Source organism: Calypte anna, chromosome 4A, assembly GCF_003957555.1.
Source record: "Calypte anna isolate BGI_N300 chromosome 4A, bCalAnn1_v1.p, whole genome shotgun sequence".
NCBI lineage: Eukaryota > Metazoa > Chordata > Aves > Apodiformes > Trochilidae > Calypte > Calypte anna.
In genome coordinates, this window is record NC_044248.1 from 33,455,501 (window position 1) to 33,477,929 (window position 22,429).

A 22,429-nucleotide genomic window follows, 5' to 3' on the forward strand; every position below is an offset into this window, starting at 1 on the left:
TGCACTGAAATATCTAGACTTTTAGAGGTGTCATGTATTCATACTGAATTTTATGTATACTTTGTGTCTATTACAATAAATGTGGCTGTGTAAATAAGAATCGGGAACTTTATATTTCTTAATAAGTATATGTGGAGGTGCAAGCAGCTGCTTTTCCTCCCTTCCCGTTCTGCCCCTTCTTCCCAGGGGTGTGGTTACTTGTGTGGCCTGCCAGAGAGCATTCAAACTGCACTCAGAAAAGATTAGGACGGTGATCTTTTACTGTACAGTTTAATGTTTCAATCAGGTGTTTAGCATCTTAGAGGAAAGAGGATCTCTCTTTTCCCATGACCAATTGCAGATTTTTCTGCTAAAAGATTGGTTCATGACAGTCTAAAGCAGGGATCAGAAGGATAAGCAGATAATCTGGGAAAACAGCAAGGCTTGTGGTTTTTAGATCATGTTTCACCCTTTGTATTAGCACTGCATTAGCCTGACATATCTGTAGTTTTCCCCGTAATTCCTACATATGGGAGTTCACTTCTAGGGTGTGTTGTAGTATCCAGTTCTGCTTGCAGTGAAGACTCTATTGAGGCTAAACTAAATGATGACCAGAGTGGGACTGAGGCATTAATGCTGGGAAAAGACATAAGTGATCTCTCTTTTTGCTACATTTCACTTGCTACACTTTTACACAAGAGAGAACTCCCTCTGTAACCATGAGGAAATCCTACCTATTCCTCCTGCTTTGCTTCACTATTGGTTCAAAACAGTGAGAGGTGCCAAGGAGAGAACTGTGAATTTTATTTCCGTAATATAATAATAAAGTAATAATAAAACCCCCTGTGTTATACCAGCTTAATGTAATCAATACCCTTTAAGCTTGGTATAAGTAGCCTATGGTAATTTGAATATAAATTTGAACATAAAGAATGCTCTTTCATCAGAGCAAGAAAATATTTCCAATGTTTCTCTCCACTCAGTGCATTTCTTCAGGTGTTCTTTTCTCTGTAGGCTGAGTTGTTTTTAACTCATTGCAATTATTTTTTACTGCAGCATGAAGAACGAAACACTCCTCACTCCTAAAGAGCAAAGGAATCTGCAGCCTCTTCTTGCCAAGGCTGAAATTACAAAAAGATTCCTGTAGATTTTGTTATACTGTGTCTTTATGTACCCTTTTGACTTCTCTGGTGAAATGGAAGGACTTTAAAATCTAAATCCACCAGGGCTGGAAAACTAACTCCTCTCTTGTCCACCAAGAGGTGCTTGAAAAATGAGACATTCAACAACTCTCTTGAAAATTTTGCACTTGAAGTATACGTAGATAATAAAAGACTGTAGTGTAAGTTTGCGGCCATACTTTTATTGCCTGAATTTGGATACAAGTGACCACTTCTTCCAGAGGCAACTTGGAGAAAACTGTAGACATCTGTACTGTGAATAAAAATATTTTGCACAAAATGATCCCCTTTAAGAAAAAGGAAATTAATAGTACCCAACTCTTTGTTTGAAGGATGATTGCCAGTCAACACAGGAAGTATTTTTCAGAGGTCTCTTTGCCTGTCTGTATATATAGCTGTATCCCCTTCCTTCAAACAGCACATTGGATTTTCTTACTTGTTTCACTGGAGTGCCCCACTGGGGAGTAAGAAAGAGTTTGAATTATAAAAATGACTAGCAACAGAAAATATGACTGGTCATGCATATGCTGTCTCTAGAAAGAACAAAAGGATAAAAACAGCAGCAAAAACCCCTCACCAGAAGAGACATTCCTGATAAATCCAGAAACAGCTGAACTTCTCTGATACTTATTTTTGTTGTTAGTTGGCTCACAGCCTTTAACATCTGGTCTTCAATTCCATGGTGAAGTTCTTGCCTGGTTTGTATTTAAAATAGTATTTTCTAGTTCTAGGGCATTGTTCAGTACTAAAATGTGAAAAAGAAATATGATCTGATTTACAGCCATATTTGTTAAACAGAAAGACATCAGATTAACTGGAGGACTGCATGCAGAGCAGTGCTCTTTTCAGCAGGTGACAAAATTAAGAGCTGTGAGTGCCAGTGTCACCTATTCAGCTTGGAAGAGCCACTGGGTATTTTTTAATGTTCTTGAGGTCTTAAAGAAACGCTGTAATAGCAGCAACAGATTAAGCTGTGCAGGAGGACTAATGATAAATATGAACATATTACATGAGGAAAAAGTCTGTAAAAGAACCATGAGGTTCACACAACAGATGAATTTTAGCTTTTAGAGAAGTATTTTCTTCAAAATACCCTTTCTCCTTTCCAGCGGATCAGAACAAATAATTAAACTTTAATGTGTATGGAAATGCGTGGTCATATGGCCATACCTCTGCCCTTGGGTTATCATTGAAAAAGTAATCCAGTTCAGAAGGAGGTGAAACCCAGCTATGTGTGCTCTTCCTTAGTGATGCTGGCAAAAGCATAATGATTTTCCTGGCCTTCAATAGGTTTAGTATAGAATTTATGGCAAAAATTAGGCTTTATTTATAGTGCATCGTAAACTATTGCTTTGTTCTGTTAAGGCTAGCACTGGCAAGCTTTTACACTTAGGTTTGGACCAATTCTGAGGATACATTATCACTTGGCCAGCAGAGTGCTAGGAGAAGACTCATTTAGACTGCTAATGCACATGAATTGGCAAGGGTTGTATGTATGCCTACAGAGAAGCAAAAAGCCAGCACTCATTCTCCAGGGTGATTTGGTTAGATAATGCAGAGGTATAAAAATTAATTGAAAGGTTGTATCAGTTTATTGGCAGACTAGGGTACGTTTTTCAACCACAAGAAGAGACTGGGGCCACTGGAGTCTAGTCAGAAAGAGATTTAATTTTTTCTGTTCTGTGCTTCATATGCTCTTCTCAATTTCCTTCTTTTTATCCATTTCTCTTACAGTTTCTTTTAATTTATAAAGGGGTATCTTTAGGGTGTATAACATAAGCCACAGTTGCCTAATTCAGATGTCTTACAGAGGTGAAAGCTGAGCAAGTTTTTCTGAAAGTGCAGAGAGCTCTTTGAGGAATGACTGATGTGCTTGTTGATTGTAAAGCTCAAACCCACTTTCCCCACTTTGAACTTCCAAAAGAATGAGAAGGAGGATTTGGAGTGTATTTAGAAAGTGAACAAGCTACCACTCAAATGCACTTGCCCTTGGTAATCTTGGGTAAGTGTGTTCAAAAGGGGTCTATTTCTTCTCTTGGTACTTGTCACATGGGAAATTGCTTGAAAATCAAGATCTTTTGGGCAAGATTTTGAAATTCAAAACTTGAAGAAATTGCTTTTGCTACAAACTATATAGATTCTTAGACCTGTAGAATTAGGTTAGGAAGGGACCTTAAATATGTAGTATAAATGTTTGACTAGTCTGTCTGTGGATGAAGGAGAATCCGTTCCACAAGATATTTTTTTCCTTGAATTTTTTTCTGATTTGAAATCTAATGGCTAAGCTATGAAATCATTCATGAATAAATTGAAAAACAGACTGATAAAAATACCAGAAAAATAGAAATAAGATGTTTCCGTTTTGACTGTCTCTATACCACAGTATCAGATAAAAAAGATGAAAATGTGAAACACTTTCAAAATAGAAGTCCTAAGGGGTTTCTTTCCAGCATTATGAGACTTGAAACTGACAGTTTCATGCAATATTTGGATTTTAGTGGAATTGTAATCTATAGTGAATAACACTATTGGTAATTTCTTTTCTGACCAACTCACTTTATTAAAAAATATAAATTCTAACCACTCCTTTCTCCTATGAAGTAAGATTCAGCCCTTCAGAAGCTCTTGCAGTTGAGCTCAGCTCTGTTCTGCTACTTGAAACAGAAAAACAAGCATTGATCTTTTGGCTAAGAGGTACTGATTGTCCTCATTGCTGCTGAAGCAAGGGTGAACCCTCAAAGCCTCCTGCTCAGATTGCAGTTATGTACTTGCAATGTTGTTTGTTCTCTGTTTAAAATTGTTTTTTATTTTGGTTCAGTTCAGTAACTGTCACTTCATTATGGGAGAAAATTGAAGTGAAAGGTTTTTGTGCACTTCTGTTTACATTGTTTTCTTGTTAGTTCTCTAGTTCTCTAGTTAGTATCAGTTATTTTAAACATCAGATGAAGCAAAATGTTAAAAATATATGCATGCAATGCAGATTATATGTTTTGGTTTTTGTATCTCCTCTGCATTTTGCTTAACTGGGATTTTGTGTCAGGAAACAGTATATGGAACAAAATAGGATGTCTGTGAACCTAGACATACTGCTGGGACCTAAACCAGGAAAGTAACCAAAAGCTATTTATGAAAACACTAATGTAGCAGCATTAATATTATGCTTCCATCATGAAAAATGCAGATTGCAGGACTGTCTTGTTCAATATAATTTTCTTTACATACTTTCCTTTTGCTGGCAATTTCCTAGTTATGTTCCAGACTGCAAGAGTCAATCCAGGAGGGACTCGTGGAGCATTTGAAACGTGTAGTCAGTCAAAAATAGCAGAATAATACTAGAAAAAACTCTTTATTTGTTGACTGTGAAAACTCTGTTTTCTAAGTAACCTGCTCAGTGGTTTTTTTTTTCAAATTCCACAGGCACTAATATTTTACAGTTGCAGGTAAGGCCACTGCATAAAAAAGAGAGCGGCTATATGTGCAGCTAATTTGCATGTTCATATTTGGAGAATATAAACAGCTTCATGCTCACTTAGCTTCCTGTGAACATATAATTCTTTATGGGTGTTTTGTGTACTATGTCTGCTCTGAATTTATTTTTTTCCATAGTTGCTTATTAGAATAGCAGCTATTATGCTGCATGACTTTGTTTAACCCACTGGTACATCGTATTAAAAATTCACATAGCAAAAAGTTATATTTTAAGTAGTTATTTTAAGAGAGAAGTAGTTATATGAAATTTTATTTTCTGAGTTTCTGGTGAGGTATTCCAAGTAGTGGATACTTTCCCACTTTACAAAAAATGCACGAGTAATTTCTATTCTATTTCTTGAAAATGGGGGAAGTGAGTGCCAATCTCTTTTCTCAAGTAATAAATTATAGGATGAGAGGAAATGGTTTCCAGTCGTGCTAGGAGAGGTTTAGATTGGGTATTAGGGTAAGCTTCTTCACTGAGGTTTTATGAAGCACTGGAACAGGCTGTCCAAGGAAGTGGTTGAGTCACCATCCCTGGAGGTATTTAGAAGAGGTGTAAATGTAGCACTTAAGGATGTGCTTTAGTGGTGAACTTGGCAGTGTTAGGTTAACAGTTGAACTTGGTTATCTTAAGGCTCTTTTCCAACCTGAACGATTCTGTGATTCTAAGTCACAAATATTTATTTATTCTTCTGTGGTAGGATTTTTTTCTGCAGCTCTAGAATAAATATAATATGATGTAGCTACAAGTAGTAATTTTAATTCAAAGTTGCTTGGTATTAGCATGCAGCCAGTCCTTGATGAAGTATGTAAGCATAATTTCCCATATTCATATGTTGCTCAGAAACAATTTACTGTAAGGTATGAGCAGACTGCATCACTGCAGTGATGATGTCTTACGTGTAGATTGGGCTCTTTGCTGACCTGTAGTTTGTAAGAGACATGTGCTAGCTGTGTATCCAGTATTGCTTATTTGACCCTTGATGCCAGTTCAGAGACTGAGGCTTAATTCTCTGTCCCTGCCTGCCAGCTCCTGTTGGAATAGGAGTTCCATCCTGGGGTGTCTGCTGCTCTTGTGATGCACATGCCAGTAATGGGAATAATGTTGGTGCAAAATGGAGCAGCTGTTTTAGTGCTCCATAGAATTTCTCTCTGTATCTTTCTAAGTGCAGAGTGAGTGGTTTGAAATAACTATGGAAGGAGAGGTGAAACAAATGAGACCGAAAAATCTGAATTAGTGCAGCAGGTTCCCTCATGTCTGGGTCCTGCCCTCTCTTTCTATTAATTACAATGTTCAGAACTATGGAGGCAAGCTTGGCGAGATCTGGAGTAACTCAAATCCATTTTTTCCCCATAGAAGAAGATACAGGATGCTTCCACATTGATGGTGTCAGTGGGGAGCTAAGAACAACCCAGTCTCTGTCACATGCTGAGAGATCAGACTACAGACTGATGGTCACAGCCAGGGACCAGGGGATGCCTTCACTTCAAGGACATGCTGCTGTTTACATCCAGGTACTTGTTCATGTTGATGGAACAGTTATACTAGATCCTTGGTTTCTCTGAAAAAACAAATTTAGGCAAGCTAGGGAAATAAGCTGAAGAAGGAGAAGCTCAAAACTGTGTGCACCTTCTCTCACAGTAATTTTCTGTAGCCATTTCTGTGTTGAGGGAGGAAATGACAGGGAAGATCCATTTTGATTTGCTAAGAATACTCAACAACATTCTAGCAGTCTGAATTGTTTTGCAGGTAGATGCTGTTTGTACTTTAGTAGGAGGTCATTATGAACACTGGAAAAAAGGAATACCTGGCTGGCAGAATGGAAAGCAAGTATCAAGAGGAACTGAGAGTGGGGGAGAGAGCAGATATTTATTTTCTCCACTATATTACTCTCTTTTATACATTCTGTCTCTGCAGAATAGGGATAGCTTACTCCTTCGTGCTGATTTGTGTGAGGCTGCTCTGCATGGGAGTGTGAAATCCAGCCTGTGCTCTTTCCAGAGCCAGCCACCTGCTGTTCATGGAGCTGCAGTGGGGCTGCTTTGTCAAGGCTTTATCAGGGTTGAATGTCATTGAGATTTCTGTTTTCATATTGCCCAAAAAGTGGTTAATTTTAGAAAGCCAGGAAACAAGGTCAGGGCAAGTGCAATTCCCACAATTAAAGAGATTCTTTTATTTTAAAGCATTCACTTGGAACACTGCAGCAATTCATAGGGAATGATACCCTGTAATGACATAAACAACCCTCCAACACCCCAGCTGCTTGGAAAACTGCATAATGTACTGTGTCACATCTGTCCCTGTGATGCTGCCCTACCTTGAGAGACACTTGAGACTTCAGAATAGGGGCAGAGAGTCGTCTCTCTTTGGACCCCTGTGATTCAGACAGTGAGAGACAATCTTGTCCCTTTTCTAGTGCAGGACTGGAAGACAGAATAAAGGAATCACTGGATAAGGACTAATAGAACTCTTACAGAACATGTTGTTTGTTTTCTGGGTTTGAGGCATACTTAGGATAAAGATAGCAAATAATAACTTATTATTTGAATCAATAATCTCAGTGAATTACTGAGAATAATTTTCATTACACTATTCATAATAACAATGGGGAAATATTGCAGGTTTTGTGCTTCCGTTGCAGGTAATCCCATGTCCCAGCGGGAGATCTGCTTTCTCTCAAGATTTTAAACACTATGTCCTACCTGAAAATTTTAGACCTGCACAAATCTTGAATTCTCTGAGGTGGCCTGACAGTTATCTCACAGCGAACAAGAAACTACATTTCAGTATTGCTAAAGATTACGATGATGTTCATTTTGAAATAGATAGCCTGACTGGAGACCTTTTTCTCTCCAAGGAACTGGACTATGAAACAACTTCGCACTTCCTCTTGCAAATTATTGTAAAGGATTCTAATAGTAATCTTCCACAGAATGACACTGTCTTCCTCAGTATTGATGTAGAAGATCAGAATGACCATTCTCCATATTTTCAAGATGACTTTGTTGTGATTGGAGTAGAGGAAAACGCACCTGTGGGCACTCTGGTTTACACATTCAACGCAAAAGATGGAGATGGCAGTTTTCTGAACAGCAAAATAGAGTACTCCTTGGAAATTAGTAACATGGCTGAAAATCCATTTCTTATTCACCCTTCATATGGCACCTTGACCACAGCATTTCCACTGGACAGGGAGATGGCTCGTTCTGTGATCCTTACAGTGTCTGCAGCTGACCAGGCAATAAATCTGACGGATCGCAGGTTTGATTCCCTGACTGTAAAGATTGTTATTTTGGATATCAATGACAACAGTCCCAGTTTTACATCTTCACCTCTTTCTTATGTCATGGAAGATGCAGAGGTGGGCTTTCTGGTGCATCACATAACTGCAAAGGACCCTGACGAGGGGAGAAATGGACAAGTTACATACCACATTCTTTCAGGCAATGAAAACAAAGCATTTGTATTGGATAAACTCACAGGTATGACAACTTCTGGTCTGGGGAGTTTCTTATATTGTGCTTCTCACTAACATCATATAGTGCAATGCTGAGATAGTGTATGACAATTGTACTCTACCCAGGTGAGTTACTGTCCTCAGGGTGATTGCTTCAGGCAGAGGTAGCATGAATGGGGCAGTACTACCTGCAGCTGGCAAGCTCAGAGAGACCCAGCTAAAAAATTTCTGGATGACTCTTACTGTGTTGTGTCCTAAAGTACCTTACAATAGCACCTGAAGGAATGTGGGAAGAAAGGGTGTGCAGTGAAATATTTAATTCTGATTTTTGCATGTCTGAAGCATGTACACAGACATAGGTTGCTATATGTATGCACAAGGAAAGGCAAAGTCAAGATCAACAAATGTGCATTCAAACCTAGGTTGACCATTATGGAGGTTCAAAGTGCTGATGATTTTCATTCTTATTGAATGAAAATTCATTCTTTAGCCCTCTGAAATTCTCTGGTTCCTGATTGAGTTCTGTAACTATTATAACCATTTGCACATAAATGCAAATCTTGCCCTAATAGTTGCAATATTTTCTGGTTCTTACTCTGTTTTTGAATCCATTATATGATACAGCTGACACTGATTTGCAGAGCTCCTAATTGTATAACTTACTTGCAAAAGAAGAGAAATACTTAAATAAAGTTTAGAAGTTAAATAAAAATGAAAGATTTAAATCTTTAAAATCTTAAAATTTAATCAGAGTTAAATAAAAAGAAATCTCTGGACTTGACTTGAATATTTCACAAGTATGAGTTTCCCTTGATGCTACAATGAGTATTTCTGGGCCAAATAACACTCTAAGGGGAATCAGAAATAATGATGGACTCCACAGTCTGGAAGCCTTGCAGTGGTGGTGCTGCATTGAAGATGTGAGTGCTGGAGCAACTGGGATCCTAATGTGGACCAGAATGTTTTTTAATACCTTCTTTCTTTATAACAGGAATCTTAACTACAGCCCAAGTTTTGGACCGTGAGCTTGAGGAGCACTACAGTTTGACAGTGATGGCTCTTGATGATGGCAGCCCAGCTCTCTCTACCACACAGGTTCTGACCATCACTGTTCTTGATGTGAATGATGAGACCCCAGTATTCCTGAAGCAAGTTTATGAGACTGTGATACATGAGAACCAAGATCCAGGAGAGTTTGTCATCAAGGTGGAAGCTGTGGACAGAGATGCAGGTAATTTCTGCTCTTTTGCTATTAATTTCTTTGTGGCTGTAGTAGACCAATCAAATCTTGCTGCCTGCTGTGCTTGTAGGTATAGGCATTGTGCTTTTCCCATGGTAATACATTAATTTTGAGTTTCAAAACATCACTTTTTGTTCAGAGTCTCAATGTTTATTCAAGGCTAGGAGGTATTCTGACTTTCATGCTGGGGTAGCTTCTGCTCTGACTAACAATATTAAATATAAAGTGAGCATTTCCATATAGCTGAGCATACTATAGCTATCATGTGAAGACATCCAGTGTGCTCTGCTTACAAATAAGCAATCTGAAGCTCAGTTAAATATCTGAACTTTTGCTGTTCTCAATCAGAGGGTTTTGAATAATTTTAAAACAGTTCCCTAGAAAAGGGTCCTTGCTTTGTAAGACAATCAGCAAATATGCACTTATCTTTTCTAACCAGAGAGGGGCACTGTCATCCAAGATTTTCCACCTTGTTGAGCTGTGGAGGGATGTGGTGGAAACCGCTCTGGATTTCAAATAGGATTTTCCATAAATAAGCATGTGAACAAATTTCTTTTCAGCCATAGGCAAACTGAGTAAGAAAGGGCGGGTCCTGTACACCTTGAATCACACAGGACTAAACATGAGAGAGCCTTACAAGCAACAAAGCTTCCCTTCAATTCTTTAACTACCTCCTCTTTTGAAATATTTAAAATGTGTATGATATTACAAGGAATCTGTGTGCTGGAGAGAATCATATCTTAAGTAATACCACACAGGGTGCATACAGTTGGTGTCATTAGAAGCAGTTAAATAGAGGATCTATAGTCTGCAATAAAGATAAAATCTGGAAGGAGAAAGAAATATTACAGTACTGGTACATTTGGCCCCAAAGTTCTCTCATCTCTGTGACTTACTTTCTTTTTACTGTGGTTTCAGTTTCTGCACATCTTTAGAATTGTTTAAGGTTGTGCTATCAAAAAAAAACCAAACACCAAAAACAAACAAACAAAAAAAACCCCACCACATAGAACAATAGATCTTGCTAACAAAATAATTTTATGTATTCAGTAATATTTTTCATTTTAATGTAAAGCACATACTGATTATAAAAGGCTGATATGACCTCGGTAGAAGTGCTATATAGAAGAGATGTTTCCCCAGAAGTATGTAAAGTATTTAGAAATTAGGAATGGGGTGGCTGGATTTATAGAAATTATTGTCAGCTGAGCAGCTCTAAAGTCTCCCTCTGTACCTCTCTTTTCCAGGTATTTTCTTTCTTTTGTGGCTTACACTATATATTTTGTATATATATAAATATATACAAAAAGCAGTATTTGAAGTAAAATTTTTAAGCTAATAAAAATTTGGGAATTTGCTTGAATTCCTCTTCCTCCTTTCTTCATCTTTCATATTTATTTATTGCACATCTTGTGGAAAATACAGCAGAAGGGAAATTTTTGGAATCATTAGGAGGAGGAAACAGGAGTGGCTTGGCAGGGAAGAGAGGAAGAGCATTCCAAGTGTACTGGGTGGCACAGTGTGTGCCTGCCTGGACTTTGGACTGGAGCACTGTTGTGGCTGATGGTTCCTTCCTGGGTTTTTTCTTGTAGTATATTTCCAGTAACCACAGCCCTTCAGCTGGGTCTCTTTCTCACATTTGCATGATTTGGCTCCATGTCACATGCATGTGTTGCTCACAACAAATACTGAAGTGATGTTCATAATGTAAGAAAATAGGATTTATATAGGAGTCATATAAAAATAATGCTAGTCACTTTTCTTACATTTTTAAAACAGAATTTGTGAGACAGCTCCCCTTATGGTGCTCTTTATTTTTTTCATCACATTTTTTGCATTTTTTTTTAAAGTTGCGGTTCACATTCCAGTAACATTTGCATCATCTAAATAGAGAACTTTCCTCCCATCACAGAATTTTTTTTTTCACTTCATATGTTCCCTTACTGACCACAGGGAGGAATAATTTTTCTGACAATCGCCGCCATCACCAGTTTTTTGCTTTATTAGTCTTTCTACTTATTTTCCTCCAAAAAAAAAAAAAAAAGGAAAGCAAGGAGCTGTCACCTTCTTTGTGTTTCACCCAAGCTTTAAGACTGCTTCCAGTTCAGAAGGTCTTTTTTTGGAAATCAGTACTAAAATTTTTTCTTGAAATTAATTTCTTTCTTGTGGATATCCATGAAATATGACTGACTGACTCCCTTCTGCACATTATAAAAGCTGCACTAACTGCAAATCTGTGTTGCCTCAGTTTCCCTAAGCCCTCTTAGACTGTGGGATCTCTCCATCCACCCTGAGGCTGACATCTAATGGTGTAATGCAAGTAAATATGAGTGTAAAGATGTGTAATACATGAAAATGCTGAGGAAAAACATGGGAAAGCAAATACACCTCTGTGGGTCAGCAGTTATGCTTGGAGCCTTAGGGGAAAAATCTCAGAAAGTTAATAGGGACCCCTGACTTAGAGTTATGATGCAGGGCTTACTGCCATTCACCAGATATTTTGTCTTGCTCGTATTCATGGGTTGTCATGATCTTGGTAATGTTAGTAGTGTAAGGATCAGACCTGAGCCTGGATCTGTGGCAGGGTGAGGATATTTGTTCCCATTGCTGCTTTACCACTCTGGCAGAAGGCGTCCATAGTGCAAAGCCGTGGCTGTTCCTTCAGAGATGCTGTGGGGTGGCAGCATCTTTGGAGAGCAGGGAATGCTCATGCTGCAGGGGATGAAGGCTTTCCCTGTCTGCAGCTGAGGTACCATGCATCCCCTTTGCCATTTGGCCTGCAGGGAAAAGGGGCTCTTGCCACTGACCAGGTGCAGTGTAGGGGCTTGGCTCCTCTTCCAGTTCATAATGCACAAGGGGAATAGTCTATTTCTATTTCAGTTTGTAATTTCAGCCCCAGAAATGCAAGCAGCACAACTGAATAATCAGCCAACCAGCTGGGTCATACAGCAAATGTGTCAGCTGTGGTGTTATCACACTCCTCTCTTGGGCAGGGTGTGCACCTTTCTCCTACTGTTAGGTGTGTGCTCCTTGCAGCTGGATATGAGAAAGGAGGCAGTAAGTATTTGGGAAATAAATGTGATTAAGGTGTGCTCTAGGGTTTCAAAGTTTTAATTTCAACAATATGTGAGCAGTCGACTTGAATGGCACCCATATGGTTTTCCAGCACTGTCTGTGGGTAATTTCCATTGGAGAAACCTGCCAGTGAAGGCACTGGGTTGAAGCAGTTCAATTGCAGGAGACCAAGGGCTAAGAGTTAATACCAGCCCTACAGTGTCATAGGTCTTTTTTCCAATCTGGTAATCTATAATATCTTTTTAAACGTAGATAAGTAATATCAAATATGGACAGATCAGATAGAGTATGTTGGTAACCTTAAATTTGCCAGACATTCTTTTGAATGTCTTTACTGCTGTGATTTTTCTCCTTTCTTCTGGAAAGCTGGAAGGATTTCTGTGACTCATTTTCCTTCTGCTGTGTATTGTATGAATCAGTCCCTACCTTGACATAATTTAGGTGCAAATGCGTTTATAGTAATAATTCTCTTAATCAGATTTCAGTAGCATTGTCAACTATTTAGCAAAGCTATCCAAAGGCAAACAAAGGAAGTCATGGTTCCTAAAAACTTTTGGTTGTTTCTTCCCTCACACTGTTGTTTCTGCATCAACTTCAGTGCAGATTACCAGGTTTGCTACTGCAGCACATGAAAACAGGCAGGCAGTGTTTCACTCTGAACAGGAGAGCTTAGTTTTAGTATGACTAGGAATGCAGTTGCTTTCCAGGTGCAGTAACTCTCCCTCTACTACTAAAAGACTGATTGTTGGTTGAAAAAACAAAATGATTGAATGAAAAAAAAAAATGTGCCCCCCTCAAAAAAACAAAAACAAACCCCAAAACCACACAAACACAGTCCCTTCAAGTATGATGCAGGGTTAAATTCACTGAAGTTTATAATACCAGTGTGATGGAGCTGACATTATACTTTTCTCAAGAGGATGTTGAAACTAGAAGAAATATGGAAGAAATTATTTTATAACCATAGTATGTAAGAGTGCAGTGTCACGTGTCTTGTTCAGCTCAGGTCAGCAACTTTGGAAGAAATATTTTTAAAGGCCTGTTCAGTTTTAGCTTACTGTTTCCTAGAGAAGGAGAGGAAGATTAATATCCCTGTACTTTATAAAAATGGTAGCTCTTTTAGGAGCTGAATGGAATTGTCATTTGGAAAAACTTTGAGGGAAGGAAAATCTTTGACCTTTCCTTCTGGAAATCCTGCATGACTTTATAAAAGCAAACAGTTTCATTTCAGAGATTGTCTACAGGTGGGAGCTGCCTAAGCTGCCTGTGATATGCAGTGGGAATGTCACCAAATTTGCTTTCCTGTTGAAGACAGCTAGGGGATAGCTACACTGTGAGTACTGAGAGGATTTAGGCACCTGCCTGCTCAGTATTGCAAATATTTAAAATAGGTGGGCATGCTAAGAAGCAGATGTTTTCTCTGAATGCTTACACTGTTGAGTGTCACACTGTGCAGAGATATTTTCATCAGCTCTAAGTGAAGTTAAGTGGAGAACCAGAACCCGTACTCTGCCTGACATCCTGTTGAGAAACAAACTACCTCAGGGAGGGCGAGAGGCAAATGTGTGGATTTCACAGTATAAGTTAATGCTTTCTTACACCATCTTGATATGTCAGCTTGTTTGGAGACATGCCCTGAGTGCCAAGAAATATTGCTGGGGTCACTTGGAGGGGTTGGAAAACATAGGCACAAAGCAGCAGCTGGGCAAGGCTTTTGAAGTTCCAAATTGTAAACATGTATCTTTTGGTTTTTGTTTTGTTTTCTTTGTCTATCTTTTTGGTTTTTGTTTTGCTAATGATGATGCAGTTACTCACTGCTTTAAAAATAATAATTTAATACATAACCCATTTCCAGGGGGGAAGGGGAAGAAGGGAAGAGCCAAATCTGTAGACATGAATATGAGAAGAGTGGCTGTGTTTTACTAAAACTTCCATTATGCTTTTAAGGACTGAATTCCTTGCTTCAGTATGAAATCTTACCAGGAACTGGCTATGAGAAATTCAGGATAAACTCGGGGAGTGGAGAAGTTGTTTCAACTGCATCACTGGACAGGGAAACCCAGGAGATTTTCAGTATTAAAGGTAACACTGTGAAATAGCTATGAGTGCCTGTAAAATGTGATGTGAGAATAGGAATGGTGTTACTATCAGCAGTAACTTTGTTGTGCCATTTGAATTAGATGGAAGTGGTAACATTTTCAGGAAAAGAAGAGCATGTGCTTTTTGCATAGAGTAAATAGCTATCCTGATACTATTAAGCAGTATCCATTGTTGCACATGCAACTGTTGTATAAAATTTGCTTTCTTTTCATTAATCTTAGTTCTGGTTCGAGATAGTGGAACCCCATCCCTGTCGAGCACAGTGACAATTATCTGCAGAGTGCTGGATGAAAATGATCACTCTCCCATGTTTCTTCTTCCCATGTCTGAGATCCATATTCCAGAGAATCAACAGCCTTCTGTTCTTTACATTATCCGGGCTGTGGATATGGACTCTGGCAGTAACGGAGCTCTAAGATACAGAATAATTGGTAAGTTACACTCCATTTTTGTTAGTATAAATCATGAAGTGATTTATAAAGCAGCATCCAAGTCATCGACTAGCCTTAATTTTACCAAGCCTCCCTAGCTCCCATGTCTTGTCCACATGTTGCTTTCATGTGGTAAAAAAGCAGAGATCTTTCACCCTTTGTCAGCACTAATAAGCACTTTCCAGGCACACTTTCATTCTGCTTTCTTGATTTGAAATAGTACAGAAAAGAGTAGCAAAAAACCTACCAAATGCTGGAAGGAGGCATTAATCACAAAGCATAATTCTGTCCTTTTTGTTATAGCTGTGGAAGTTCTGAATGCAAACAAGCACAAGAATTAATCTAGCTTTATTAGTTTAGTTTTATTCCTTTATTTTTATTTCATGAGAGCTTCTTTCACCAAGCAATTAGTAATGCTGTACTTAGTCTTCATACTGCCAAACTCTCCCCATGTCTACCATGCCAATGTAAGCTCCAAAACTGCTCAGAGCCTCCTGTAATATCATTGCACAAATACAAGTTCTCTGTGCTTGCTTTGGTTTGTGGTTCTCAGCAAGAGCTCAAACATGGGCACATGGCTACTGTGGTAACAGCCAAGAGATTTTTCTTTGAAGAAGCAGTTACAAATTCCTTTATGTTTTCTTGGTTTGAATTTTACGATTTTTTAATGATCTTTAATTTAATTACCTTTGGTCATTCTTCATGTTACGAGGTATTTATGCCATTCACTGTTACTAAAAACACTAACTTTTCTTCTGTGAACTGCTTCATATTTACCTCTGCCTCCCTGTGACCCCCAAATCAAGACCTTGCAAAACTATTCACTTCCAAAAGACAGGTTTGTAGAAGAGACAAGGAACAAGTAATTACAATTGTCAGCAATGTTTTATAGGTTTCTGGAATTTGTAACTAAGGTTGGGAAGAGGTCACTTCATGCAGCCGCACAGTTGCAGGAGATTTTATAAGGTGTGCTGCTTTGGGAAAAAAGACATGCATCTGGCAAAATAGCTACTCTGTAAATTGATATGACATTCTGTATTTACTGTCATTGCCACCCACTGATTTAAATGAAATGCAGGTTTTAGTTCATATAAGGAATAAAATATGCGAAAGGCACATGAGCCCACCAGCTGTACGAGCAATTGGATCATGCTGATGCAATTAACATAGCAGTATTCACAAGGGATTCTTTTTTTAAAAGCAATTGTTTGTGATTATTTTATTTTTTATGTGTTTGAAAGGTGGAAATGTTGGAGAATACTTCACACTAAATAACACTTCAGGAAAGCTGCTGGTCACTCGTAGCCTAGACAGAGAAGACGTCAGCAATTTCACTCTTGTAATTGAGTGCTGTGACCTAGGCAGCCCCTCAAGAAGCTCCACTGCACAACTCTCTATAACAGTCTTGGATGAAAATGACCACCACCCAATGTTTGCAAAGACCCAGTATCAAATCTCTGTAAGAGAAGACCTAGAGGAAGGTTCAGCCATCCTGGACCTCGTTGCTTCTGATGAAGATGATGGTCTGAATGGCAAAGTTACATACTCACTCATTGATGACACCTTTGGAGCGTTTGCTGTCGACAGTGTAACAGGGTCTATAGTTACTACAAACACACTGGACCAGGAGACCAAATCCCAGTATACATTTAGGGCTGTGGCAAGTGACTGTAGCACCCATATGCCAAGAAGCACCACTGTCACTGTTGTGGTGCACATTGATGATGTCAATGACAATGATCCCTTTTTTTTGCAGAATCCCATCAGGGCCTTTGTACATGCTGAAAGCCCTGTGAATGAGACAATAGCCACTGTCAGAGCAGAGGATGTAGATTTGGGGCCAAATGGAGATATTGTTTATAGTTTGATGGTACCTGAAGCTGTATTTCAGATTGATGCAAAGACAGGTGACATCATTCTTCAGGAGCCCCTGGCTTCCAAAGACTTTAGTACCCACCTGCTGGTGATGGCTTCAGACCAAGGTATTCCACCTCGAACAGCCACAGCTATGGTTGTTATCTTTACAGAGGAACAAGAAAAGGAGATTTTGTTCAGCAATAACCTGTATGAAGCAAGTGTGCCTGAGAACAGTGCAGCAGGTAGGTATCACATCCCAGTCTGAATTATTGTAGTTGTCAGTCCACTCTCCTTTTGGAATGGTTGTTGTAATGAGAAGTATAGGGGAACGTTTTTCCTGTGCAGCAGCAGACAAGAGGTAATTTGGATTATGAAATATATATCTGCCCTATTCCTATGCACCAGAGGGACAGAGAACCATGCTCTGTTAGTTGGAGGCAATGTCTGTCTCTGGAGATGGCTGCTCGTGTACAAGTGTTACTCACATTTAACAGAAAACTCCTGTGTCAAAGCTGGTGTGTTTCCATCCCTCAGCCAGGAAAGCTTGAAAAGCCCAGAGTATCAGTGAGTTCACTCTTTTAGCACAGTTATTGTAATGATGAATGGACAGTCTGTACTTGTTCAGATGAGATGAGTGATGCCCCCTAGTGCACACATGACATTGCTTGACTTTGCAAAACTCTCCACAGACCATAATAGTTTTCAGAGATACTCTGAAACCTTACTGAAGATTTGAGCTGTCTAGAAGAAGAATGGGGTGTTGAGTGGGAGTGTTAGGTGAGGGGAAGAGAAATTCAGGGGCTGTGGTACACTCCCACTCAGGCTTCTACAGATCATCTCCATGTAGAGCCTGTGTTATAGAATGCTACCTATATAAAAAGACCTTTAAGCTTGCAGTGGTTACAGATTTTTTAGTTTTACTGATATGATGAGAATTATTGCTCTACTTTTTATCATTTAAAGAATATCAGTAATTATGTTTTCTGCCAGTTAGAAGGGAAGTACCATTTCTTGCTCCAGCGGATGGATTCATTCTAATGAGGGGCAGAAAAGGCTGCATTCCCCATTTTTTTGCTCATTAGTCCTGATGTACAATTGACCAGATGTAGTTAGAGAGCTGACCTGCACTACGTTCTCGACTCAAACATTGCCTCATGTGGTTCACCTTGAACGAGCCACTTGTCCTCTTTGTAGTTCCAATTTCCCTCAGTAAAATGAAAGTAATATTTCTTTATATCCTAGAGGTATTGGGGGACTAGTGAATTCTTAGGTCTGGACTAACAGCCCATATATTTGATTAGGAATCAGTAAAAAATAATTGTGTTAATAAATTGGAGAAAACAAACAATATTCCTATATAATTACAAACAGAATAGAGAACTAAGAGTGAAGGTGATTGCTGCAGGAATTACTGCAGTGATCATTTAGCCATTCCTTCCTCTGAGCCTATTTGGGACTCCAAGCCAAATTTTCAGCAGTGTATTTGAAGATAAAGATAATACTGTGAGTATTACTGATGTTTCAATTAACAGATCAAACATATGCAGTAGGGTGAAAAAACCTTCCTTGCTTTCTCTCCATCTGTAAAAATGTGTGGGATTTCAGAAAAAGTGGAAGGCTTCCAGCAGGAAGGAGTGTGGAGTGAAGTGTGCAGTAGCCTGGGAATTAAAATACCCTCCTGAAATGTACATCCAGGTCTCCTCAGGCAGAGGAGCATTTCCCTTTTTTTGCTCCCTGCTGAGCACTCTTGAGCACTGAATCCATGGGATAAAAGTGCATCTTTTAATTTTTTGAAACTAGCACTTCATTTATGACTTAACTATTAAAAAAAAAAAAAATAATCCTTAAACACATTTGTCCTGACATTTAAAAAGCCCTTTTATTTCCTGAATATGACCAGAATTTATAAATAGATTTGAACACTCTAAAATTTAATTTTCTGTGGATGTGAGTCACAGATACCCCAGGGCTATCAAGCCCTGTGTAACTAGAGTCTGCACTACACAGTCTCAAGTAATTACTTGTGTGTCACTTTGCAAAGGAGTCTCAACCCTGGGGGAATTGCTGCTTCCAGAAGATACAGTTCAAATGCCTCAGCAGTATGTGTTCATCTCATTTTTGTCTCTTTTCACTAATCTACCTGTTCAGAGTCAATTGTGGTGAGGTATGGGGCCTTCCAGCCTAAATATCCAGAAAGTGGAGAGATCAGGATGTTTCCAGAGGCTCTCAATTTTAACTCTCTGTTGCTGCAACAGGCTTCTATTCTCAGAAAGTGTTGTGAGAACATCATTGTTGGGTTTCACAGAGGAGCAAGGTCAAAGCCCTGGACTTTCAAGTCTTTTGAGTTAAAATTTCTTTCTGGGTAAAAAAAGTAATGAGTGAAGATTAGTTTTATTAAGAAACAAGTATTTGCTCAAAGAAAGAAAATAAAGTTCAGAGCTTTATGGCAATAGATAAGCTAATCTGATCCTGAAAGTTTTTAAGTGGAGACACATTCATGCATCAGGCTAGACAATCCAGCCTGAAATTATGGAAATGCCCCAAGGCACTGAAGTAACAGAATGTCACAGTCAGATGGTTCTCCCATTCAGTCTATAGAAAATATAAATAAGATTCAGTTTAAGTTGTTTTGATTAAAGGAAATTTAGCAAAGCTTCAGGGTAAACAGGAGGGTTTCATCCTAAAATTATAGTTTATATATTTAATAAAAGTCTGTTTGCTAAGAAGATCATATTCTTATGACAGTATGAGAAATTTTACCAAGTATTAATACTGCTTTGGCTCTGTTTGTAGCATTTTCTTCTTTATATAATCGTACATAAATATAGAATATTTTACATTTCAGTGGAGGGAAAAGCATGTTTATAATTAAAACTCTTAGAGAAGTTAGCTTAGAGGATATATGTGATCCTGGTGTCCTGGTATGAATAGTACCAGTGTATTCAGTTCTGCGGAGCTTTACATTACATACTGATTATTTGTAGAACTGGTATTAATAAATGTAGCTTTTCCTCCTGATTTTATTTCTACCTTAACTAATAGAATGGTAAAACTCTAAGTTTATTTTAATGAGAATCAAAAAATCTGAATAGTATAAATGGTGAAAGCCAAAGTCAAGCATCCTTAGTTACAATTGAAATTAAATTTGTCAGTTGGGTGAGTGCCTTAGGAATTAGTCCTTGTGGTCAAATTTTCTTCAAGTGTTTGACCTCCAAGTTTCATGACCTTCAGAAAACCCCATTGTTCTACTTTTTGTATAATATTAAATATTTAATGTCTTTAAATATTCTAAACTGCATTACAACAGGCACTTAGAAGCCAGTCAATAAATAATCAAGTCACTGCGGTCCCCAGAGGGTAAGAAATCTTTATTAATCACTGAGCTTTCATGTGGATGGTTGTTTGCATAGCACCTCTTTGGAGACAGATTCATCAGTAAAACTTGTTGACTCCTCAGTTTTCTTCCTAATAGCTATAAAATATGCATCCTCTTATTCTTCAAGTAATCCTTTAGTCCTTGTGTTCAGTTAGCTTTTTTCTTTCCTGAGCAATTAAGAGGTCTCAAGTAATATTAGTAAGGATGAACTGGGGTTAGATGACAAAGGGGAGTAGTTGGTTTGCATTGCATTTCAAGCCATTCTGACTGCTTTCTGCTGTGATCCTGAGCTCCCTTGTTCCTTGCACTAACTTCAGTGCTGATCCCATCCTCATCCTGCCATTTCAGTGTGCCTTGCAGCCAGGAAGCCACCTTTTTCTTAATTCTCTCCAGGTTAAGTGTTACATCTTGTGACCTCTGCTTGGAGCAGTTTTAGACTAACTTGAAGTTGTGAGCTCCAGCAGATAAGTGTTTTTCTATTTGTCTCTATAGGGCTTCTTTGTGTCACAGCAGACCTCAGAGTTTGGAGGTATTTTTGGTATTTTTTAGACAACAAACTATAAAAATTCACTATTTGAAGGAATCATTTTCTGTGAAAGGTATCAGAAATTTGTTCTCTGCCAGAGAGAAGTTGTAAACAATTTTAACGATGTGAAAAATATGAAACTTCAAGGACTGGGATTTGAGAACCCAGAGCAACAATATGTTAACCTTACCCCCTGAGAAATATGGATTCAAGTAAAAATGCTGCTACTTCCTTTATTTCTGGTAGTTTTTCTTAAACATGCAGGGAAAGAAACAAAAAAGGCAGCTGCCAGTGTGAGAAGGGAAAACCCAACATTCTTCAGGCCTTGAATTTCTTTCTGATCTTTAACTCTGCTCTGAGAATGCAGTGAATGGTTGCCCTTCCTGGCTCTTGTAGTAAATCAAAGTTGCTCAGCAATGGAAGTTCAACATACAACCCCCTGTTTAAGTTCCCAAAAAAACCCAACAGTACCCTGTTCATGTCATTCTTCACCTATTGGATGGTTGGACCTTACTTCCAGAACTTTGCTAGTAAATATCTTATAACTATATTGACCAGTACAGAAAATTACATCTGTCAAAATTGGTCTAGTTTTGGTTTAGACAGATTTTAGGAGCAAATGACAAACTACTTAAAATTCCTTTTTTAAAAAAATTCGCAATTGACAATGCTAAAATAAAAAGGTAGCAGATAATTTTAATGTTTCTTCTCATTTTTACACTAAAGATAAAATCCTTTTGTCCAACATCCAGGACACTGAATGTGAACAGCCTCCCCTTTGTGGTGTAATAAACCACCTGTCTGTCTGGAGTGCTGTTTGGAAGAGTTCAGGTTGCAAAGTAACCTCACTCCATCACAGTCACATGGAATGAATTACAATTAAATAATTAAAATACATTAAATTCAGTTGTCATATATGCTAAGTGATTGCATAACTCACTTTAAAAGAATAATTCTTTGGAAGCCTTAATAATGCTTTGTAAAGTTGCTGCATTTTTGTTAAATGTGATTATATTGAGCAGGATAATGTGTGCAGTTCCACATTTTCCCTCTAGCCCCATTTCAAGCAGGATTTTTATTTCATGTATCTTGTATTCTATATTAATTTTTGCTTTTTTCATGGAATTTGGCTTCAGCTTGAATTGATACATAGCTATGCACATAGTTTCATCTTTTCGTTCTCTCTGTGTAATGATGGCTAATTAAACTTTTAAAGAATATTTTATTTAAAATAGTGTTCTACATCTAAACCAAATTCAGGCAAATGAGAGAAACAAACTCTTCATGGTAGTTCAGGAGTAACATGCACAAAACCAGGACTATTTTCACTAAAAGAATTCACGAAAATTTGGGTTTTAAATCTCCAAAGAAAGCATAACCTCAATAAAAAGAGTATATACAACTTGACTTAAAATTAATTGGAGTTTGCAACTAGAAAAAGTTAAAACTCATCATTTTATTTATTTATTTATCATTTTATTTTATTTAGGTAAAATTATTATCAGATGAGTAATTTACTGAGCAAGGGGGGATAAACTGTGCCTTGACTATGAAATTGTAATTCAGTGAAGGTTATGGAGGAGTTATTTCTATTACCTAGTGTTTTAATTCATGAATGAGCACCAAGCCTGGTAGGTAGGTGTTTGGCTGTGCATCTGCTCTTAATCACAGCAATATAAAATTAGAATAAAAGCTTCTAAAGTGAACATGATGAAATAGTCTTATTGCTTCCATA

The 22,429-nt window shown here is 38.2% G+C and overlaps 1 protein-coding gene across 1 annotated transcript in view; it reads left to right on the forward strand.

Annotated features, from left to right (window-relative positions):
• DCHS2 (dachsous cadherin-related 2) overlaps nt 1-22,429 on the forward strand; it is a 111,803-nt gene that overhangs the window by 74,104 nt on the left and 15,270 nt on the right. The window contains 6 exon segments of the mRNA XM_030450316.1: nt 5,989-6,146; nt 7,274-8,114; nt 9,081-9,320; nt 14,352-14,486; nt 14,726-14,935; nt 16,177-17,034. Coding sequence (XP_030306176.1) covers nt 5,989-6,146; nt 7,274-8,114; nt 9,081-9,320; nt 14,352-14,486; nt 14,726-14,935; nt 16,177-17,034 — 2,442 coding nt within the window.